The sequence below is a fragment of the Pholis gunnellus genome, assembly GCF_910591455.1.
Source record: "Pholis gunnellus genome assembly, chromosome: 2".
NCBI classification, from domain to species: Eukaryota; Metazoa; Chordata; class Actinopteri; order Perciformes; family Pholidae; genus Pholis; species Pholis gunnellus.
Window position 1 is genome coordinate 13,275,435 of NC_136536.1, and position 18,391 is coordinate 13,293,825.

The window sequence follows — 18,391 nt, forward strand, 5'->3', positions numbered from 1 at the left end:
TGTTGCCTCCACTCAGAGGGAAGGTTTTCTCTCTCGTCCCGCCCCAAGCTGGAGGAGGCGGCGCTGCTGTTGGTCAAAAGACCTGTCAATCGCTTAATTTCTGTTCCCCCCCCCACCCTCACATCTGTAGGCAGTGAGCCTAAATACAACTGGACGGAAAGGTGAGGGTTTGTCAGCACTATGTCGCCACCTGCTGGCCACATGTGATATTTCATCAACACACAAAAAATATGATGTTTTAGAATTTAGATTAAAAAGAAACACACAAATAAGGTCACAAACCTGATTTGATTCATGATAGTGCAAATTTTAATCAACAACTTCAGCAGATACAGGATGATATGTTCAAATAATGTCGAAGCTCAGCAGTTTTCTTCTTCAGTTCTTATTAAACACTATTTTCTTTCCATCGCCACAAATCAGTTCCCAAGCCTTTGTCCCACTGCTGGTACAATATTAGCTTGCGTCTCATAAGGTCCTAACTGTTTTGCTTGAAGTCTAAACATGGCTGACAGCTTCAGCCTGTTGCATTTAGCGCTACCAACTAGTACAAACACAAAAAAGCAGGGGTGTAAGAACACCAGCGATGTGTTTTCAGTATCTACAAAGTTTTCTTATAATAAAAGCACAGTGATTTAGACTCTGCTTACAGTATCATACCTCTGTTTGCAGTGGTAAATATGAGGGTATAGGTTCATAATACTTTGATTTATAAAAGCAACGTTAATAGAGCTCTGGCTAAAACATATACAACTTCATTTGGAACGTAATTCATAAACTGACAAATTGTGCACAGTTTTGTAATACTTAAGGCAATAATACAAACATATACAAACAAAGCAATATCGGGAATTATTTGAAAGTCGTAAAAAATAAAATTCTAAGGAATTTCTCTCAGTTGTGTTGATGCTGTAAATCCATAAACATATCGTATATTAAGATATTGACCACAGCAGAAGCCCTTTTGTGAATAAAATTCAAAGAGGACTTAAGACATGCTTTTGAACACATATAAACTCAGTAAGTTGTGCAACATAGTTGCATTATTATCAAATATCTATTCAGCCAAAATATTCTACTGAAGAATCTGTCCAAGACAGCATGAATTCACCACAGTTAACACTTTACGGATGATAAGCAACATGTAAAGTTTCATAAATACTGATGAACTGTGTTTTTGTGGAGCAGACATGTCTTCATTTTTTTCTTCAGTGATGGTGGAAATGTTGATTTAAGCTGAATATACAAACACAGAATTCACAGATCACAGAAGCGACACCTAACATGGAATAGGACGTAAGACCAACCGTTGAGTCTTCTAGTTGGTCTCTGCTACCAAATCGTACCTGGAAAAACAGAAAGGACACAATTCGTGTGAATAATCTTGAAGAAAGTAATATACGAACATAGAATTGCTGATACAGCTCTATTATATATAATACTGTTCATTAGCTGTTTAAATGATTACCATTGTGTGATACCAGTCTTGAGGTCAATTTGGTCCAGGTCCAGCTGCAACTGAGGGCAACAAGGAGAAGCAAAAGATGATGCCTCACATTTACAAGTCTCACATAATAACTACGTCAACACCAGGGAATGTACGTGATGATGACTAACTTCATTTCAGAAGATGATATATACCTTGCCAATAAGCTCCCTCTCTCTGCTCATGAAGGAGACGCTGTTCTTCACAGACAGGTCCAGTCTTCTCTGCGTGGACTCCTCCAGAGAGAAGTCAAAGTCAAACCTACAGAAAGAGAGAGAAGTCAATTAGCAATTTTCACTTCTTCACCATCACAAAGTGTTTCATTTGTTTATCTTACCTCTCGTTGAACTCTGGGTTGAGGTCTCTCTTCTTGGTGGCAGTCCTCCTCTTGGTGGTAGCCTTCTTGTCAGGCAGCAGGATGAAGGAAACATAAGGGTCTGCACCGTCCTTGGAGCAGGCTGCCAGCGCTCTGTGGGTCAATAGTGATCACATTCACAACATGTGACGGTACAGAGTGCTCCAGGTCAAAAAGGCGACGCTAAAGAGGTGACATGTGTCATATATAGAGACCTGCAAGAGTGAATGGTGATGAACAGCCTGCTCTCCTCGATGGAGTAGCCGACGGTAAGCTTCACCTGGCCTGCTGAGTTTGGGTTATCAGCCCTAAAGACACAGAGAGTAGAAAATGTGATTGTTTACATAATGATGTCTTTGAATATTTAGGACAAAATACAAATAAAATGGAAGACTCCGAGGCAACCCTGATAACTGCAATGTTCACAGCGGAGGCAGTGACTACAATGTGGCATTGATGCTGGTATGTGTGACTCACATGAATCCACTTCTCTGTCTGAGGTCTAGATGGGAAGGCACCCATCTGGGAATGGCTTCCTCTCCTCCGCCGTCATTACCTGCGTCCCCTGCAGCCTTACGACACACCGCTAGCTGAGTGTCCAAGACCTGCAGGAAATACGGATCACAGCTCAGCAAGACATTGCTGTTGCATAAGAAATCATTTAACTCATGTCTGACTAAGGACCACATTTTACAGACTAGCTATGGAGGAAGAATCAGATACTGGTACAGGGATATATATGGCTGTGATCTCCTACATTTCCCAGGATGACTTTCTCTTTCCCTGTGACTGATGGACACCTCGTCAGTATCTGTATATGTATGGTGGTTGTGTCTTTTTGGTGTTCGAAGTAGGAGAGTAGGATTCAGAAGCATCTAGTGGTGAGGATGCAGACAACAACCAACTGAAACTTCTCCCGTGTGTCTCTGTAGGAGAACTATGGTGGCCGACGCAAAAACACAAAGACGCAAAACGCGAACGTCCCGATCTAGAGCTAGTGTTTGGTTTGACCTCGCTGGGCTTTTTTTATGCAATCAGAACAGTGGGATCTGTATTTGCATTTATTACAATCCCTTTAACATACAACAATATTTGTTCTATACAGGGAAATGTAAGTGATACAGTACAGAAATAATAACAATCAGGGCATTATATTGGTAGTGTAGAGAGAATAAGAAGGATATATTGTTAGTACCTTGAGCGTGGCCCTCAGTAGTATCTGGCTTTCTGGCAGTGCTCCATCCAGATTGAGCCAGCGGTCGAGCACCAGGCCCGGCTCAAACAGCACCTCTCTGAGAGGAAGTGTGAAGGACCCGAGGGCCTGGCCCCAGCAGTGGGAGAGCTAGATACAAACGGACCCAAACACTTTTCAGACCGCCTTTTATAACATTGGTATGAAATGATTTTACTAGTTCAGACAAAAAGGTGTAAATACAGCTGCTGTTTATGACTGTCACCTTCACTGTGAGTGTTTCATCTCTGGGGTCCCGAACCAGAAAGTGAAAGGCTTCGTCCCATCGAGGGGACGTGGAACGCTCACAAATCTAAGGAAAGGAGGCACAGCAGAATGTTCAGACTTTTCAAACAGCACTTCTCGTCTGTTGCATTCAGAAGCGCATCTCAAACGTCACGATCCTACCTTGGTTTTGTGCGAAACGCTTTTGAGAATAATCTCAGCCCCGACTTTCGGCTCCTTCCCACTCTTCTTCAACTGAAATTACACTCAAAGAACATTGTAATGCAAAAAGTGTAATCAACAGCATCTACAGCATTTAAAACACACATTACATCACAAGCTATTTAATGTATAAATGAGAATGCAGCTGTATTGGGACACTACAGTGTTTTAAGCAACTACTTCTACTAGTACTTCTGCAGTCTTTAGGGCGAGTAAAAACACAGCCCCAATAAACAACACATAGAGCCCCAAGGACTCATAGATATATGATCTCACCGGAAGGCCATGGGCACGCTCCACATACACAAACAGCACAGCGGATGATGGCACAACCTTGTTGTGGTACGACTGCTGTGACTGGTACTGCAAGATCTGTAGGAAGTGGGAAATGAGGTCACACAGAGACTTTGCATTTTAGTGAGACTTATGGTGCAATACCCAGGTTGTGGTTAATATTCCCTTGGCAACACTACAGACAAAGATATGATCATAAATAAACAAATGTACACAGAGCATCTGCAAAGTGTCCGTTATCCACCACTTAACCCACTGCTTATACACATGAGACTCAAGTCCCCCACTCGTTCTCTTACCTATTGATTAAAAGCTCTTTGGTTTGTATCTGCCATAACAACCAAATAACACTGCTAGAAAACAAGGGCACCGGGCTCCCAGAGTACAAGAGGCATCATTTAATAGATCGTTGTTTTTTTTTTTCTTCCAAGCACGATGGGGGATGAAATCCACAGTCCTCCACAGTTTCTCACAGAAACCACAAAATGTTTCCCTTATCTCTGATATTGCATATGCACTACGAAGAGATCAACGGGACATGGGGAACTATTAGAGCAACAAACAACTCTTTCACAGTTTGCATTAAAATAGAAAAGAATCTGAATATATGTTTTAAAGTCATTTGTTTGCTGCCTTCAGAAAAGATTGTCTAAAAAATGTGTCTAATGTCAATTTTGTTTAACCAAAGTGCACAGCCAAGGTTCTGGTTCTACCTTGAAAATGTAGCTTTATTTATGCACTTTATTTTTATTTTTTATATACCTGTATCTTTATCTTATTTTATTAAATTATATGCACATATTTAATTTTGGATTATGTATTATTACTCAATGCATTATTATACTTTTTTGTAGTTGTTTCAAAAAAGGTATGCACACTACTACATCATTTTTGATTTTGCCAAGGTACTGTATACCAAAATAAAAAGAATATGAAATAAAATAAAAAGAGCAAATATGTTACCTGCTCCAGCCTGGGAAGGTCAGCGACTCTGGGCAGCCACTCCAGCACCAGGTGAACTCGGCCTGACTTCACATCATTTAGAGTGTACCACTGTAACAAGAGTGACACACAAATGTCCAGGTTTGGCTATAAATACAAATATTATTTGTTAAATGATCTGTTCACTAATATGTGTCACACACCGTGTCGAAGAATTGCGCGCTGATGATTTCTCGCAGGTTAAGTTTGAACCTGCAAAGACAAGACTCAATCAATACTTTGTCCTCCTTTTCATTTAAATATTTTCCGTCAGTCATAAGAGCTCTGTAGAAAGAAATGCTGTCAACGTTTTATTTGTAATGTCAGGGCGCACCTTCCGAGGAAGTCATCCTGATCGATGTCCTTGTCAAACAACTCAAACTGGATCTCCTGACCAGGAAGCTGGGTCAAAATCACCTAAACCATAGAAGATTACAATGAAATCGAAGCTGAAACCTAAACATTGAATCAGATGAGCAGAGGAGTATTAACCAAAGGTAATACCTCATAGAGTTCATTCCAGGTGGGATTGAGGTTCTCTTTGATGGTGTGGCTGCGGAAGGTGATACCAGCTACACGGATCTTGACGTAGGGGTCGCTCTTCCCCTTCACCATGCCCCCCATGAAGTTGTCCTTCGCTATCAGGTTTTGGGCCTCCACCAGCTGGATACGCAGCACTCCCTGTGAGCAGGACAAGGGCAGGACAAGCTACTGTAGTGCGTGTGTGAGGCTGCATGGTCCCTGCTGCTGTTTGACTCTAGGTAACTGTTTTTACCTCAGTTGCAAACTCTGGGTCAGGCGTGGTCTGCTGTGGTCGTGCTGATTGAGGTTTAGCTAACCCGCCGGGCCCCATGGGGTTCAGTTCTGATGTGAGTCCCCCCTGACCCATCCCAGGCCCAGGGGCCGAAGGCCGAGGGGACGGAGTCGTAGGAGTGGCATCGTCATTTAGCCACAAAACCTAGCAGGAAACAAATAACAGATCTTGGTGAGCAACTGCCAAGCAGAACATTAAAATGTTTCTCTTTCTCTGTTTTTTTATTTACAAGGGCAGAGTGTTCCCACAAGGATAGAAATATGAGGCAGAAAGAAGACATGTAGATTGTTTACTTTCGTTTTTTGTGTGTAATAGGGTTAAGTTCAGTATACACTTAAAGGAGAGGAATTAAGAGTTGTTAGAGGACTTTATAACCTCTCCAGTATCTCACGTTTTTTGATCTCAGGGTGTAATGTATAAACAGGATCTGATTTCAACAGATAAGACACACACACACACAGCTATGGTAACATTTGGTTTACATTTTGAGATCTCAGTTTGAAGGGTTGTGGGTGTAAATACTGAAGCTTGTGTTTGATGTTAGCTTCCTGAGACCAAAGCCGTCCTTTGGGAGCTGGTGGGATTTCAAAGTCTTCCCACACAGACAATTCAGCTGGGTTGATTCTAGCCAAAACCGCTTGAATCCCATCTTACTTATTAACTTTACCGACACGTGTAAGTGAGCAGAAAAAAAGAGTTTAAGTCTATGTGTGAAACACCAACCCGAAGCACAACTTTGACGTAAATGCGGCTTGCAGAGCCAGAATTCTCCAGCTGGAACCACTGGTCCATGGTGAGTTCAGGGGTTGCCAGAAGACGGGCCAGAGGGATGCTCAGACTGCCCAGGGACAGAGCACGGTCATCATCTTTCACCTGAGACAAAAACACAGAAAGAGAAGATGTGGAGTTAGGACAAAGGCAAACATCATGAAGAGAAAAGGGCAATTAATAGGTTAAACATTTCTATTTGCAGAAATAACAGAATATAAGAGAAAAAAAGTATTAAAACCAGAGAAGAAATCAATAAAGTACTATGTGTCCTAATTACCTTGGCATCTTTGGAGTAATTTATGTAAAATCTTTGCAGCTAGCTTGATTAGTGTGTTCAATCAATACTATACCACTTACTACTACTTACTATAATGACTTACTTGAATGTCAATATCTTGTTTGCAAGGATCCTGAATAAAGAAGGTGAAAGCATCCTCCCACACAGGGCTGTTGGTTCCGTAGCAAGTCTGCAGAAGAGAGCGGAAAACATTAATTTTGCATTTGGATCAATGTACTAAGAAAAGGTTAAAATTGTATCCTTACCTTGCTCTCTTTAGTTGCATCCTGAATGGAAATCTGTGCCATTGGGCTTGGGTCCTTATTGCCTTTTCTCATCTACAACATATGAAATACATCAACGTGGGTAACAGATGAAAATGGAAATCACACGACATGAGAGGGTCCTGAATAATGATAATCTTACGGGCAGCGCGTGAGCTTGATCAAGATAGATGGCTAGGATGGCGGCAGATGGAGGGTCAGCCGTCTTAGTGGACAAGTTCTGGTTCTTCTGGATCACCTGGTAGAAGAACAATGAACAGAAGCAAAGAGCATGTGAGGAAAGTGATCTGAGACCCTAAAAGCCCAACACCCAACCAGAGGCCACCGACAATTTTACTATTTTCATACTATCAGTAAGAAGTTGATGATGAAGATTGTGTTATTGATTGACTGTTTGACATCTTATTTATCTTAAAAGATATATTTAAATTTCTAAGTGTTTATTGTCCCTGAGGTAAAAATACAGAAAGCATATTCAAATACATAAAACATATGATAAAAGTATGTAAACCCAACCCTGCATGCTCACATAAAACATAAGGCATAATGTACATAAGGTGACAGCAACATAAAACCTGGAGTACTTCCAGCCATCGGCATCCCACCCAAAGGTTCCACTTAAGATTGTTTATGGGATGTACTCGTTTATGGGATTCTATATGAGGGATTTTACAACTCTGACCGTTGATATATTTTAACTCTGACCTTTGATATATTTTGTGTTACCTGTTTTATGTTTTCAATCCGTAACTCATTGTTATTGCTCTTTTTCATGAATGGCTTTCATGAAAGGTCCCTGCGGCCGATCGACCCGGTCACGGCTGTTTTCTGTCCTGGCTCCACAGCGGTGGAATGAACTCCCCACTGACGTCAGGACAGCGGAGTCACTGCCCATCTTTCGGCGCAGGCTGAAAACTCACCTCTTCAAGAAGTACTACCCTGAGCCTTCCACTTAGCACTTATTTTATTCATATTAGCTTATTGCACTTATTTTATTAGTATTAGCTTATTGCACTTATTGTAATCGTATTAGTTCGTTGCACTTATTGTATGTTTGTTTCTGCACTGTACGTTTGCTCTGGTTTATGCTCTTAGATACTTTTAGCAAAGGATATGCACTTCTGACTTCTGGTGACTAGTAGTTCTCTTGAATACCGATGTTGAATACACTTATTGTAAGTCGCTTTGGATAAAAGCGTCTGCTAAATGACTGTAATGTAATGTAATGGCTTGACAAGGAATCTTTTCCAGTTTTTCAAGTTCAATTCTAAAATAACAGTTGACTCAATCCGGAAAATATGTGTTTGAGTTTTTTTGTCACTTAGTTATATATTAGGTTACAGGGTGTCCTGGTGGTGGAGTGGTTTAAGATGTGTAGTATTTAACTGTAATCTTCCCGGTTCAAATCTAGCCAGATAACTTTATGTTTCCTGTCTCTCTTTGGCCAAACTATGCTCGCAAGTCAACTGCTGCCCGTTTTTAAATGACTAAGCTAAAACATGGCTTGTGCATACTTCTATTAAATGCAGTGTATGCACATGGCAAACAAATTTCAGTTAGGAAAATTACTACTTTTTTAGAGAAGTTAAGGGGAAATGTGTTGCAAATGCTGAATTTGCAAGGAATCTGTTGTGGTGATGAAAGAGGTATAATGTTAGAACCATTGCCATACTTCATACTTGGGGTTTTCTGGTATAGAAACACTGATTTTCCTGCAGTGGAACCGGTTGAGATCTACACATCTGCTATTGTTAAGCCCATGACTAGAATAAAAATATATCTCTGATACATATATATGTATGAATTTCGTCCACGTCACCACCCGAAGGCCTGCCCTTGATTGGCCAAAAAAAGATTTAGTAAGCTGTGCTGTAGTGAAGACTCACCTCGCTCAGTCTGTCAGCAGAGGACAGCAGAGAGAGCCACTCCAGCCGGAGGTGAACGCTGCCAGATGGGACGTCTTTCAGATTAAACCACTGTTTACAAAAACAGAGGGCTCATTAAACACACATTTTTTCTCTTCTGGCGCTTCTTTGAGCCTGGATGGCAGGATAGAAGATGGTGAGATCAGAGCAGATCACGAGGAGGCACATGGTGTCTGCAATATCACATGCTAACAGGATTACTGCAATGTCACAAAGATGTTTTCCAGAGTGAGACTTTATAATAACTGCATTCTTGTGCTTGCTAATTATTACATGATCTGAGGGAGAAGCATTTAATAAATGTAATGGTGAAACACTGCATCTTATCTAACATTAGTAATTACTACTTACATCATCCACAACTCTGGCCTTCTTTACAATATCAAGATCCACCTTGACTCTGAGAAAGAGACAGATAAAGAGAGATAGAGAGAGGATCAATGAAGCCATGAATCAAAAAGACTAAGGCGTTTAAATTTCGACAGAATCATGGCCCAACGTGGCTATAGCAGAGATGACAATGACATGAGAAGCACATCGAGACAGAGTAAATGAATGAGAATGAGTAAGCTACCTCCCCAGGAAGTCATCCTGGTCTGGGTCTTTGTCAAAAACTTCCACTTCCAACTCCTGACCAGGTACTTCATGGACAATCACCTGACACACACACACACACACACACATAAATGGACAAATACACAAAACACACAACAAATATACAAATATAGATACAGCCACACATGGCACAATAACACAAGGACATGCAAACAGAATCACAATGCCAAGAACATTTCAGTTTTGTACTACGTAGACGTTTTAATTTAACATATAATTCAGTTGCTCAAATTTCAAAAAACACGAAAAACAGATAAATGTGTCCCTGGGCAAGCAGTTTTTGCAAGAGCAGCTTATCTCAGACACACAGGAACTTCCTGCTACCAAAGAAACAGATAAAATATCTGCAAAACTGTTTATCTCTGACATATTTACTACGGGTACTTTACCATTTCTCTATGCCATTCCTATGACTCAAGAACACCAACAGCAAGCTCTATTTTTCAGAACACAAACTGGTGGGGATTGCAGCACTTGAATATCAAGGCAAAGCCATATAGCTTGTGTTTCTTTTGGCTCAATTTTGGAAACATTTTCTTCGCTCTCACCTCATACATCTCCCTCCACTGTGGGTTCAGGTTGCTGTCCACGTGATGGGAGGTAAAGATCTGGGTGCCCACACGCAGAACGGCATACGGGTCGGACTTCCCGTCGATTAAGCCCTTAATGACTGTGTCCTTGGCAGTCAGGTCCTCAGCCTCCAGCAGGTGGATACGCACAACTCCCTAGCATGTACATACACATGCAGGAAAACACACGCACAAAGAAAGTGTTAGTCAACTCGCTTCCGCACAAAACATTGGTCCATATTTTTTTTCTTCACAATGTGAATTTGCTGTATGACTTTATGACTTTCATGTGTTTGCTTGCAGCTTATATGCTGAGGCAGTGTCAGTCTGTGTGGGTCAATGTTTCTCCAGGTCATCCATAATTGAGACAGTTACCCGTGGGAGAGGGGAGCGGAGCTGCGCAACGTGCAGGTCGGCCACCAGGGGAATAGTTAGACGGTTGGGGAGCACCAGATGGGAGGCTATTGCATCCATTATCATAGTGTCCGACATGGCACTGTAAATGAATGCAAATGATGTTGGGGACAAAGGGGAGGGACACACAGACAAACAGACAGAGGCTATGAACTACTGCTGACAATACGAACATGCATAAATACCATGATATCCATGTTCTCAGCAACAGAACCAAACAGGACACTCCCAGTGGCTAAAGATGAGGACAGTTTTCTGTGAACATGTTGGCTAATGTCGTCTAATACTATAAAAACAATGATGACAAACTGTCATTGAAAGCATCGCCAGAGGGAACTGATGTGTCAGCAACAAATTTACACATCTGATAATGCTTTAATTTTAGTACATTATATAAGATCGTAACACACACACAGTGTAGAATAAGCCACCAGACAATTGCACTGAATAAGAATGTTAAATAGATCGTTCCCATTTATCAGACCATCAGATTATATTTTAATAGTATAGTTAATTTTACTGTAGCTGATTCTACATTGTTCGCTGACCTTACATAATGGGTCCCAATAACTACCTCCATATGAATGCATGGAGTAAATTGGCAAATATGGCATAAGTTGAACAACTTAAAGGATAAGGCTGACATGGATCAATATGTTTCTTATTATCAACAAACACCATGAAAAGAACAAAACCAACAATGTGTTAATCTGTCTGTCTTTCAACTTCTCTGCCTTGTCTGTGGTACTCAGCCCAGAGACCATTCACTTCTACTAAAGACGGACATTTCTTACAAAGAGATCACAAATATATACTTTGTTTTAAGAATTAAGTCCAAGTAATTCTCTAAAACAGCTGGGCAATGTAGTTTTTAGCAAACGTTACTTAAACAAGACTATTGGATTTGTTGGGGACTATATTCTGCTGCGGATTAATATGTATTTGATGTTCTATTAAGTATTTAAAGGTCCAGCGTGTAGCATTTATTGGCATCTGTGAGGTTGCAGATTGCGACCAACTGAATGCTCACCCCTCCCCTTCCAAGTATGTAGAGAACTACGATGGCCTTCGGGTAACGTTGAACTACAAAATTCACTACAGTGCCCCTGTTCATGAAGGAACATGTTACCCAGCGCGACTAAACAGCGTGACTCTTTTATGTGTTTTCAAAAGTAGCTCAACAAATTTGCTCTGTGGTGCACAGGAGTAAACTATGTCAGGCTGTGACTCCTCAGTAGGATCAATTATTTGTTGTTTTTAGTCCTTTCCCATGATTTGTTGACAAGAAATAATTTAGCATATCGCCACACTTACTCTTTAAGGATGTGAACACTCAGATCCATCATCGAACAGACAGAAATAATATTTCTCAGATTGTTTTGGTACTCCTTTTAATTCCAGGAAAACCCTTATTGATTCTTGTAGCTAAACAAATCATAAATTCTCTGAAATGAATCCCATCAATTCCAAAAAGTGCAGCCCCCTTTCCTGCATGTCAAAACTTCATCAGCCCTACTCAACAAACAGGCACTCCTCTTTCAAAAAAAAATTAAAAACAAACACCAAACAGACACAACAGTAGCCGCACCCTAAAAGACATTGACACAGAGCTCTATCATAGACACTCACTTGAGCCCTGGGATATCTAACAGATTGGTCAGCCCGGTCCAGTTGATGTCCAGTTTCTACGACACAGATAACAGTAAAGACATATAAATACAGACGTGTGTGAAATTAGACGTGGTTCACTGGTGATAAACTCACAGGCCTGCGGATGAAGAACATTGTGATGGCTCCAACCAATGGGATGTCTCCGATCAGAGGCTCGAGGATTACGCGCAGCTTCCCATGGAGCTACAAAGAGAAGATATAATACTGACTGGGTGTTTTTCAGGACACTTAACTATCGCTAATTCTGAAAGAATATCTTAATATTAATTCTTATACCTGGACTCCTTTCACTCCGGCTTTGCAAAAGTACTTCTTAATTTCTACGTTGATCTCAACATCACCGGCGTAGCTGCATGTAGAAAAGCATACGTGTTTACAAGACCAGCCCTTCCCTGGTGTAGGACACTTCATAGTTCCTCAGGAATATTTCAGTGTGTGACTTGATTGACGAGGTGCTTACACACAAGCAAAAACAGAAGTTGTGAAAGATTACCTCAGGTACAAATCCAACATAACTTGTCGCTTATCATGTTCTGTGTGAGCTTTTACACCAACCACCTTTAAAGCCTGTGAACACAACAGCCGGCATTACACAAAGCAAATAAGACGGGTATAGACTTAACATTAGCAAAGATGCACATGAAAATTATCATTTTCTGTGATGAAATCATCAGTAGTAACACCAGCACTGCATTACCAGATTTACATATTGCCCACATTAACATTCTGTGTTCAACTGTCTTTGCTTGGTAATAGCACATTTGACACAATAAATTGCTGCTGTTATGACAGATCATTCAGATACCTTGTCTCCTATGTTGACCTTGGTGAAGCTGAGAGTCTGCAGATGAATGCTGGAGGCACGGATGGCAGGAGCAATGGTTTCCAACAGCAACTTCTCCAGATACTGGCCTATAAAGGGCCAAGCCTGCTGCAGGATCTACATAAGAGAACATTCATTATTGTTCAATAACAATAACGTAAAGAACCCTTTACACCCTGCAAGAAGTGGCAAAGGTCTTTAACAAGCTGGCCCTACAGTTATGTTATATAAGATACATAGAATAGTATAAAGCAATGATAAATACAAGTTCATGTTTGCGTCCATTTTAATGTAATTCTGTCAATAACAAGTCATTTATCTTGTGTGCAAATGCTCAGTCATAGCAAAGTGGTATCCTGTGAATAAGCAAATAATAATGAGCAAATAACAAAGAACCATGAACACATGTAGACACACACACCGTTCACAAAGCCGTGACCACAGACTGTTTGACTTGTAGTTAAAATGCTTTTCAGAGAAGCAAATTAAAAAAAACATCTGACAGAGGACGGAGCTCATCCATAAGCATGAGGGTTATGAAATAAATCAATCAAGAGCACCCCAGTTATTTTGGAGAACATAATACTGAAGTCCATCATTTCCTGAAAGAGCAAACATGTAATTCTGTGTGATGAATTGACTCAGTGTGTCCGTGTGGGCACTCTGCAGCCTCACACTGGTGTTAGCTGCAGCATTTCAGTGTGAGGTGTAAGTGCTTGGTGCAAAGTCCCGTCAGCTACTGTTTACTGATGTTCTGACCTCCAAAGCCCCCGCGAGACCGGTGATGCTACCAGGCCACGCCTACAGTAGAGTATCCTATATTGTTTATGAAACAGCTGTAGACATTCACTTAGCAATGATGCATTCTATTAAAGAGCAATTCAGATGCATTAGAGATTCATATTTCTATGTTTACTCTGTTACTTTGTTTGCTGCTTCTACAAACAAATTTCCCCCTGGGGATGAATAAAGTATCTATCTATCGATCTATCTATCTATCTATCTATCTATCTATCTATCTATCTATCTATTACCTGACACTAGCTCCTACAAGTTGTAAAATAGAATAAAAGGTGGTAACATTTTGATGTATGTTTGTTTACGGCTGCAAGTAAAGAGGGTATGTGTGAGCAGCTGGAACACATGACAGGAAGCCTGGAGGAAAGACGTGGGTTGTTGAAAGATGAGCTCAGCAAATAGCCATCCTACAATCTGGGCTTCTGTCACTGTGTTCATTACATTTTTCCCCGCAGAGAGGTTTGTATTATTAGTATTCACATCCACACTTGCCCTGTGCTGATGCGAGGTTACTGTACTGACAGAGACAGAGAGTTCCATGATAAGATCTGAGCCACTCTCTCTGCCTCTTAATTACAGCGGGAGATGATCTGCTCCAATGGAGAGGCTGCAACGTGGAGCCGGGTCACTTAAAGTCCACGCAAGTGTTCTTTATCTTCATATTAAATTGTATGCATTGTACCTCTACTGTGGGAGTTACTCAAGTGAAACGCAAACCCTTTATCTTGAAATCATTGTTGTTGAAGAGCTGAATGAAGCAGAGCAGTCGTCATACAAGCATGTTGAAACAGATGATTCTTAATAAGCTCCTAATGTCTCAAATACACAGCATAATGCAACATCTGATGTAAAGCATACCTTATTTAGCCACTCCACTTTTTCCACATCTGGAAAGTTGACCTGTGGACAAGCAATATTGGTCAGGCATGAACTCAAACACAACACGGCAGTGTAACATGACCTAGCTCTGAGCAGAGTAGTTTAAATACTTGAAATGTTACTTTTACAGAAGATGAGTTTATTTACAAAGCAGTATTTCTACTTGATTATACAAATCCTCCAGCTTTCTACCTATAATCTATCTTCTATCTATAAAATATGTACTGTATCTGTTTACTTATTTAACTTAAAAATAGAGAGAGAACAGGCCAACACAATTTAGAATAATTAGACACAATTTCAGGAAATAAACCACAGAGATATGTGATCTCAAGATTAGGCCTATCCGTCCCTAAACACACACACACACACACACACACACACACACACACACACACACACACACACACACACACAGTTTATTCTCTTTGCTCTCTATCCAGATATGGTGGTCTTGGTCACTGCCTCTGCTCTGCCCTGAAGTATGTTTATGAGTCATCGTGTTTTTGGAGCCAGATAAGGTCTACTGTGGTGAAGCAGGAAGAGGAAACACACAGAGAATCTCTCCTACACATATTTTTTTCAGTATATACATGCATTTCCCCATCTACAAAGTGCAAGGTCTACTCAATGCTAGTGTCATTCTTTCCAACTTCCCTAGAAGTCCACATCTGACATTTAAAATCCACATTCCTGGGTGGCAGCAGTTCAGACTAATTACCCAGCCACTGCACAGTAGGAATGCTTAAATATGTAGCCTGGAGGAAAATACTGTGAACAAAAAGGACAGTCTTTGACGTATGGGTTGTAAGGCAGCAATATGTAAATAAGTCTGGAGCATCTGAATAAACAGCAGGTACCTATGAGTAACATACATGTAAGAGCCTATCACAGTGATGCAAAGTAGTCAAGTCAGTCTGTCAGATGTGGCAGGTGATACAAACAGCAGAGAATGACCATGGCAGGCGGTGATTCGGTGCTTACCCAGGGAGGTAAATCCGTTTTGGTTTTGAAAGCCTTCTCGGTGGTGAAAGCTCTCTCGTTCTCCAGGAGGTACATGGAAAACTTGAGCCTCGCCACTTTCTCCAGTCGACTGTGTTTCCAGCCCATGTAGATCATCAGAGCGAAGAGGACCACACTGATGCTGAAGCCATAATACCCGGCCAGGTACACAGGTAGAAGAGCACCCAGGCATTTTGCAAACGACCACAGCACGCTCAATGCGCGTTCACCTGGGGGCTGGCTCGGTAAGGCCGGGGCTGCGATCGTTGTGCCTCCGCTCATGCCCGGCTCTGCGTCCGCGGGTGGCATCGCAAGATCAGTTTGACTTCTCCGACTCGACCCGGCCTTCAGCTTCGATGCTTCTACGACTGAGTGGCAAGCGCCACTGAAGACCTACCACCGTTTGAACATAGCAACCGTGGAGGAATCGACGATGAACTGCGGGCTTCGATCGGTTAAATCATGATCGCAGCTTCTCTCCGCTGCGCTCCCCCTCAGTTCCGCAGGGCGCTAAACTGACTGTTCCGAAATTGATGTACGTGTGGAGCTTCTCTCACAGAGCAGGGCGAGCTGCGACCAAGACCCCGTGAGGGCGGGCTCTTCTTCAAGCCGTCCCTTCACGTGAAATCCAGTAGAAACCTAAACCCTAGAATTAACTCGTAGCGTCATGCAGCGACTCGTGCGGGCGGAGGGTATTAGGACCAACGTGAACGAATGTTTATTTGAAGACACCCAAGGGCACGTTTTATTCAGAGTAACAGTACCATCACAGCATAGACTAAAGTAACAAGTACGCCCAAAATACTGCTCTAATGCACAGGCTGCTCAACCCGTTATCTTCTTTACATAACCGGATGAAATCGTGCTGCATGCGCAAGCGCTCATCTCCACTGCAGCAGCTTTTACAGCCGAGCGTGACAGCGCCAACAGGTTCATTGACAGAAAGGTGTAGGCCTAGTAGCTCTGCGGCTTTTATCGTGTTGGAGTAGATTATAGCTCCCGTTATTATCCATTTCTACAGGAGAGAATCCAAGCGACAGAGTCGTGACACCGCGAGGATGTGCGCCACATGTTAACGCAATGTTTACTCACCAGCTAAAGGCAGATTAATTCACGTTAGCCCTTCTTCTGTGTCATTCGGGTGAGTTTGGGTGGTGGTTTTACTCGTTTCTCTCTAATAGCCTCATCTATGCTTGGCAACTAAAACAGACCAGGCTCCCTGGTTGCCTGGATACAGCCAATTACAGCTGTTTGCTGAGAGGGTGGAGGTCTGCTGATCTGTTTTGTCAACAGATGCATGAAGACACATTCGTGCAGTCAGTCAAGCAACAATAACCATGTTTCATATTGGCTAATCTCAGGAAATGGCCAAAAAGCAACAGAAATAGACCATAGATATATTTCAAAATTCAAATCAATAAGAGTTTCAATGAGATTTAGAGCTTAAGTACAATATATTCATGGGATGTGCAATACAATAATGATATAGGCTACATAAAGGATTTATAAAGGCGTTGTAAAGAAGTCATACAAGTTCAGTGCAACATGTTGGCCACAGATTGTGGTGGCTTGTCACATGCCGGGTTTGTTGCTTTATAAACCTCATCAAACTAATTACTGTTTTGTCTCTCTGGTTTACATGTGATTTGCTGTGTCCATAAAAAAATATTGATGTTTTCTTGCAAGAAAGTAAATAGCACCTTCTTTCTGGCACAAGAGGAGTTTTATTTTCCTCCCAAATCTAACAGGAGCATTGTTTACAACTGAGATACTGTATATCTTTTCAAGATATATAATGATGGCAACCCAGCCATTGTTGATCTTTTGTGCCATCTATTAAATATCTTATTTGTTGGATAATATGGTCTAATGTTTACAGATTATTAATTTCTGTAACGTCATGCTTCACTGGTACCTATCTGTACCAATCACCAAAGATGCCTTAAAGCCCAAACAATGCAAATGTAACCACCATTTGTGCACATGTTCACCAATTACAAGTTCATTTCAATAAACAACCTCATCATTGCATCCCAGTAATGAAACATGACTGACTCTTTTGTTGTGCAGAAGCAGAAGTAGTCACAGGATCTTATTTGTGATGTTCACATGATCTCTACCAAGTCATTTCATACAGGTCAAAGTTTAAACCGGACCTCCTGATGTCAGCTGTCACTTTGGCGTTGCCAACAATTGTTTACATGGATTCAGTCAATGCAAATATAGGACAGCAAGAAAAGCTGTTAAATTGAATGGACAAGTTCCAACTTGACACTTGTTTTTGTGTTATAATGTATAAATGTGTAATTGTTTGCTTGACTTTTCACGTAATATTCAGCAGTCCTGTAAGCAATACTTTTTATGCTTCATTATTACATTTCTTATAAGTTTGTACTGTCGCTTTGAAAGACAATGGGACAGTCCTGACCCCATCCCTCATGACCCCATCCACCAGCTCAAGACCACCAGCTACCCCTCCCTCAGCTCAGCAGGGGCCCATGCCCTTCAACCAATTTAATGGCACAATAACTAGGTTTTGAAGGATGAATTCAATGTTTTGGGGGAGTAAAAACCTTTTGCAGAAATGCAATAGAGTTGTGATGTCTCATGAAACGGTTGCGACAAATACGCTTGTAGTTTTTTTTAAAGACAGTTTCAAAAACTGTGCCACAGTTTACTAAATGTGTTGCGCAAGAAGGTGGGATTTAGTGAGTCGTTTAAGCCCGTTTATGGGGGTAATTCAACATGTTTTCTG

At 41.3% G+C, this 18,391-nt stretch overlaps 1 protein-coding gene across 1 annotated transcript; it reads right to left on the bottom strand.

Moving 5' to 3' along the window:
• Window positions 1-292: 292 nt before the first annotated feature.
• On the bottom strand, window positions 293-16,161 carry esyt1a (extended synaptotagmin-like protein 1a). Its single transcript, XM_079171967.1, has 31 exons — window positions 15,619-16,161; window positions 14,614-14,655; window positions 12,940-13,074; window positions 12,628-12,701; window positions 12,411-12,483; window positions 12,228-12,317; window positions 12,093-12,148; window positions 10,425-10,545; window positions 10,029-10,205; window positions 9,440-9,522; window positions 9,217-9,265; window positions 8,827-8,916; window positions 7,083-7,178; window positions 6,923-6,994; window positions 6,760-6,846; window positions 6,332-6,481; window positions 5,570-5,752; window positions 5,299-5,475; window positions 5,129-5,211; window positions 4,959-5,007; window positions 4,777-4,866; window positions 3,796-3,891; window positions 3,481-3,552; window positions 3,299-3,385; window positions 3,037-3,183; window positions 2,319-2,446; window positions 2,057-2,149; window positions 1,824-1,955; window positions 1,642-1,747; window positions 1,469-1,518; window positions 293-1,346 (listed from the first exon to the last, which is right to left on the bottom strand). Exons 1-31 carry the CDS (start codon window positions 15,943-15,945, stop codon window positions 1,319-1,321), a joined length of 3,243 nt encoding a protein of 1,080 aa, XP_079028093.1. The 5' UTR covers window positions 15,946-16,161; the 3' UTR covers window positions 293-1,318.
• Between the last annotated feature and the right edge of the window lie 2,230 nt (window positions 16,162-18,391).

Bases quoted from the DNA above. Each gene is read 5' to 3' on its own strand.
- esyt1a (XM_079171967.1), bottom strand. From the start codon at position 15,945: ATGCCACCCGCGGACGCAGAGCCGGGCATGAGCGGAGGCACAACGATC. The intron at 14,656-15,618 runs GTAAGCACCGAA...GCTTGTCCACAG, and splicing joins AAACGGATTTACCTCCCTGG to GTCAACTTTCCAGATGTGGA. The intron at 5,476-5,569 runs GTAAAAACAGTT...TCCTGCTCACAG, and splicing joins ACCCAGAGTTTGCAACTGAG to GGAGTGCTGCGTATCCAGCT.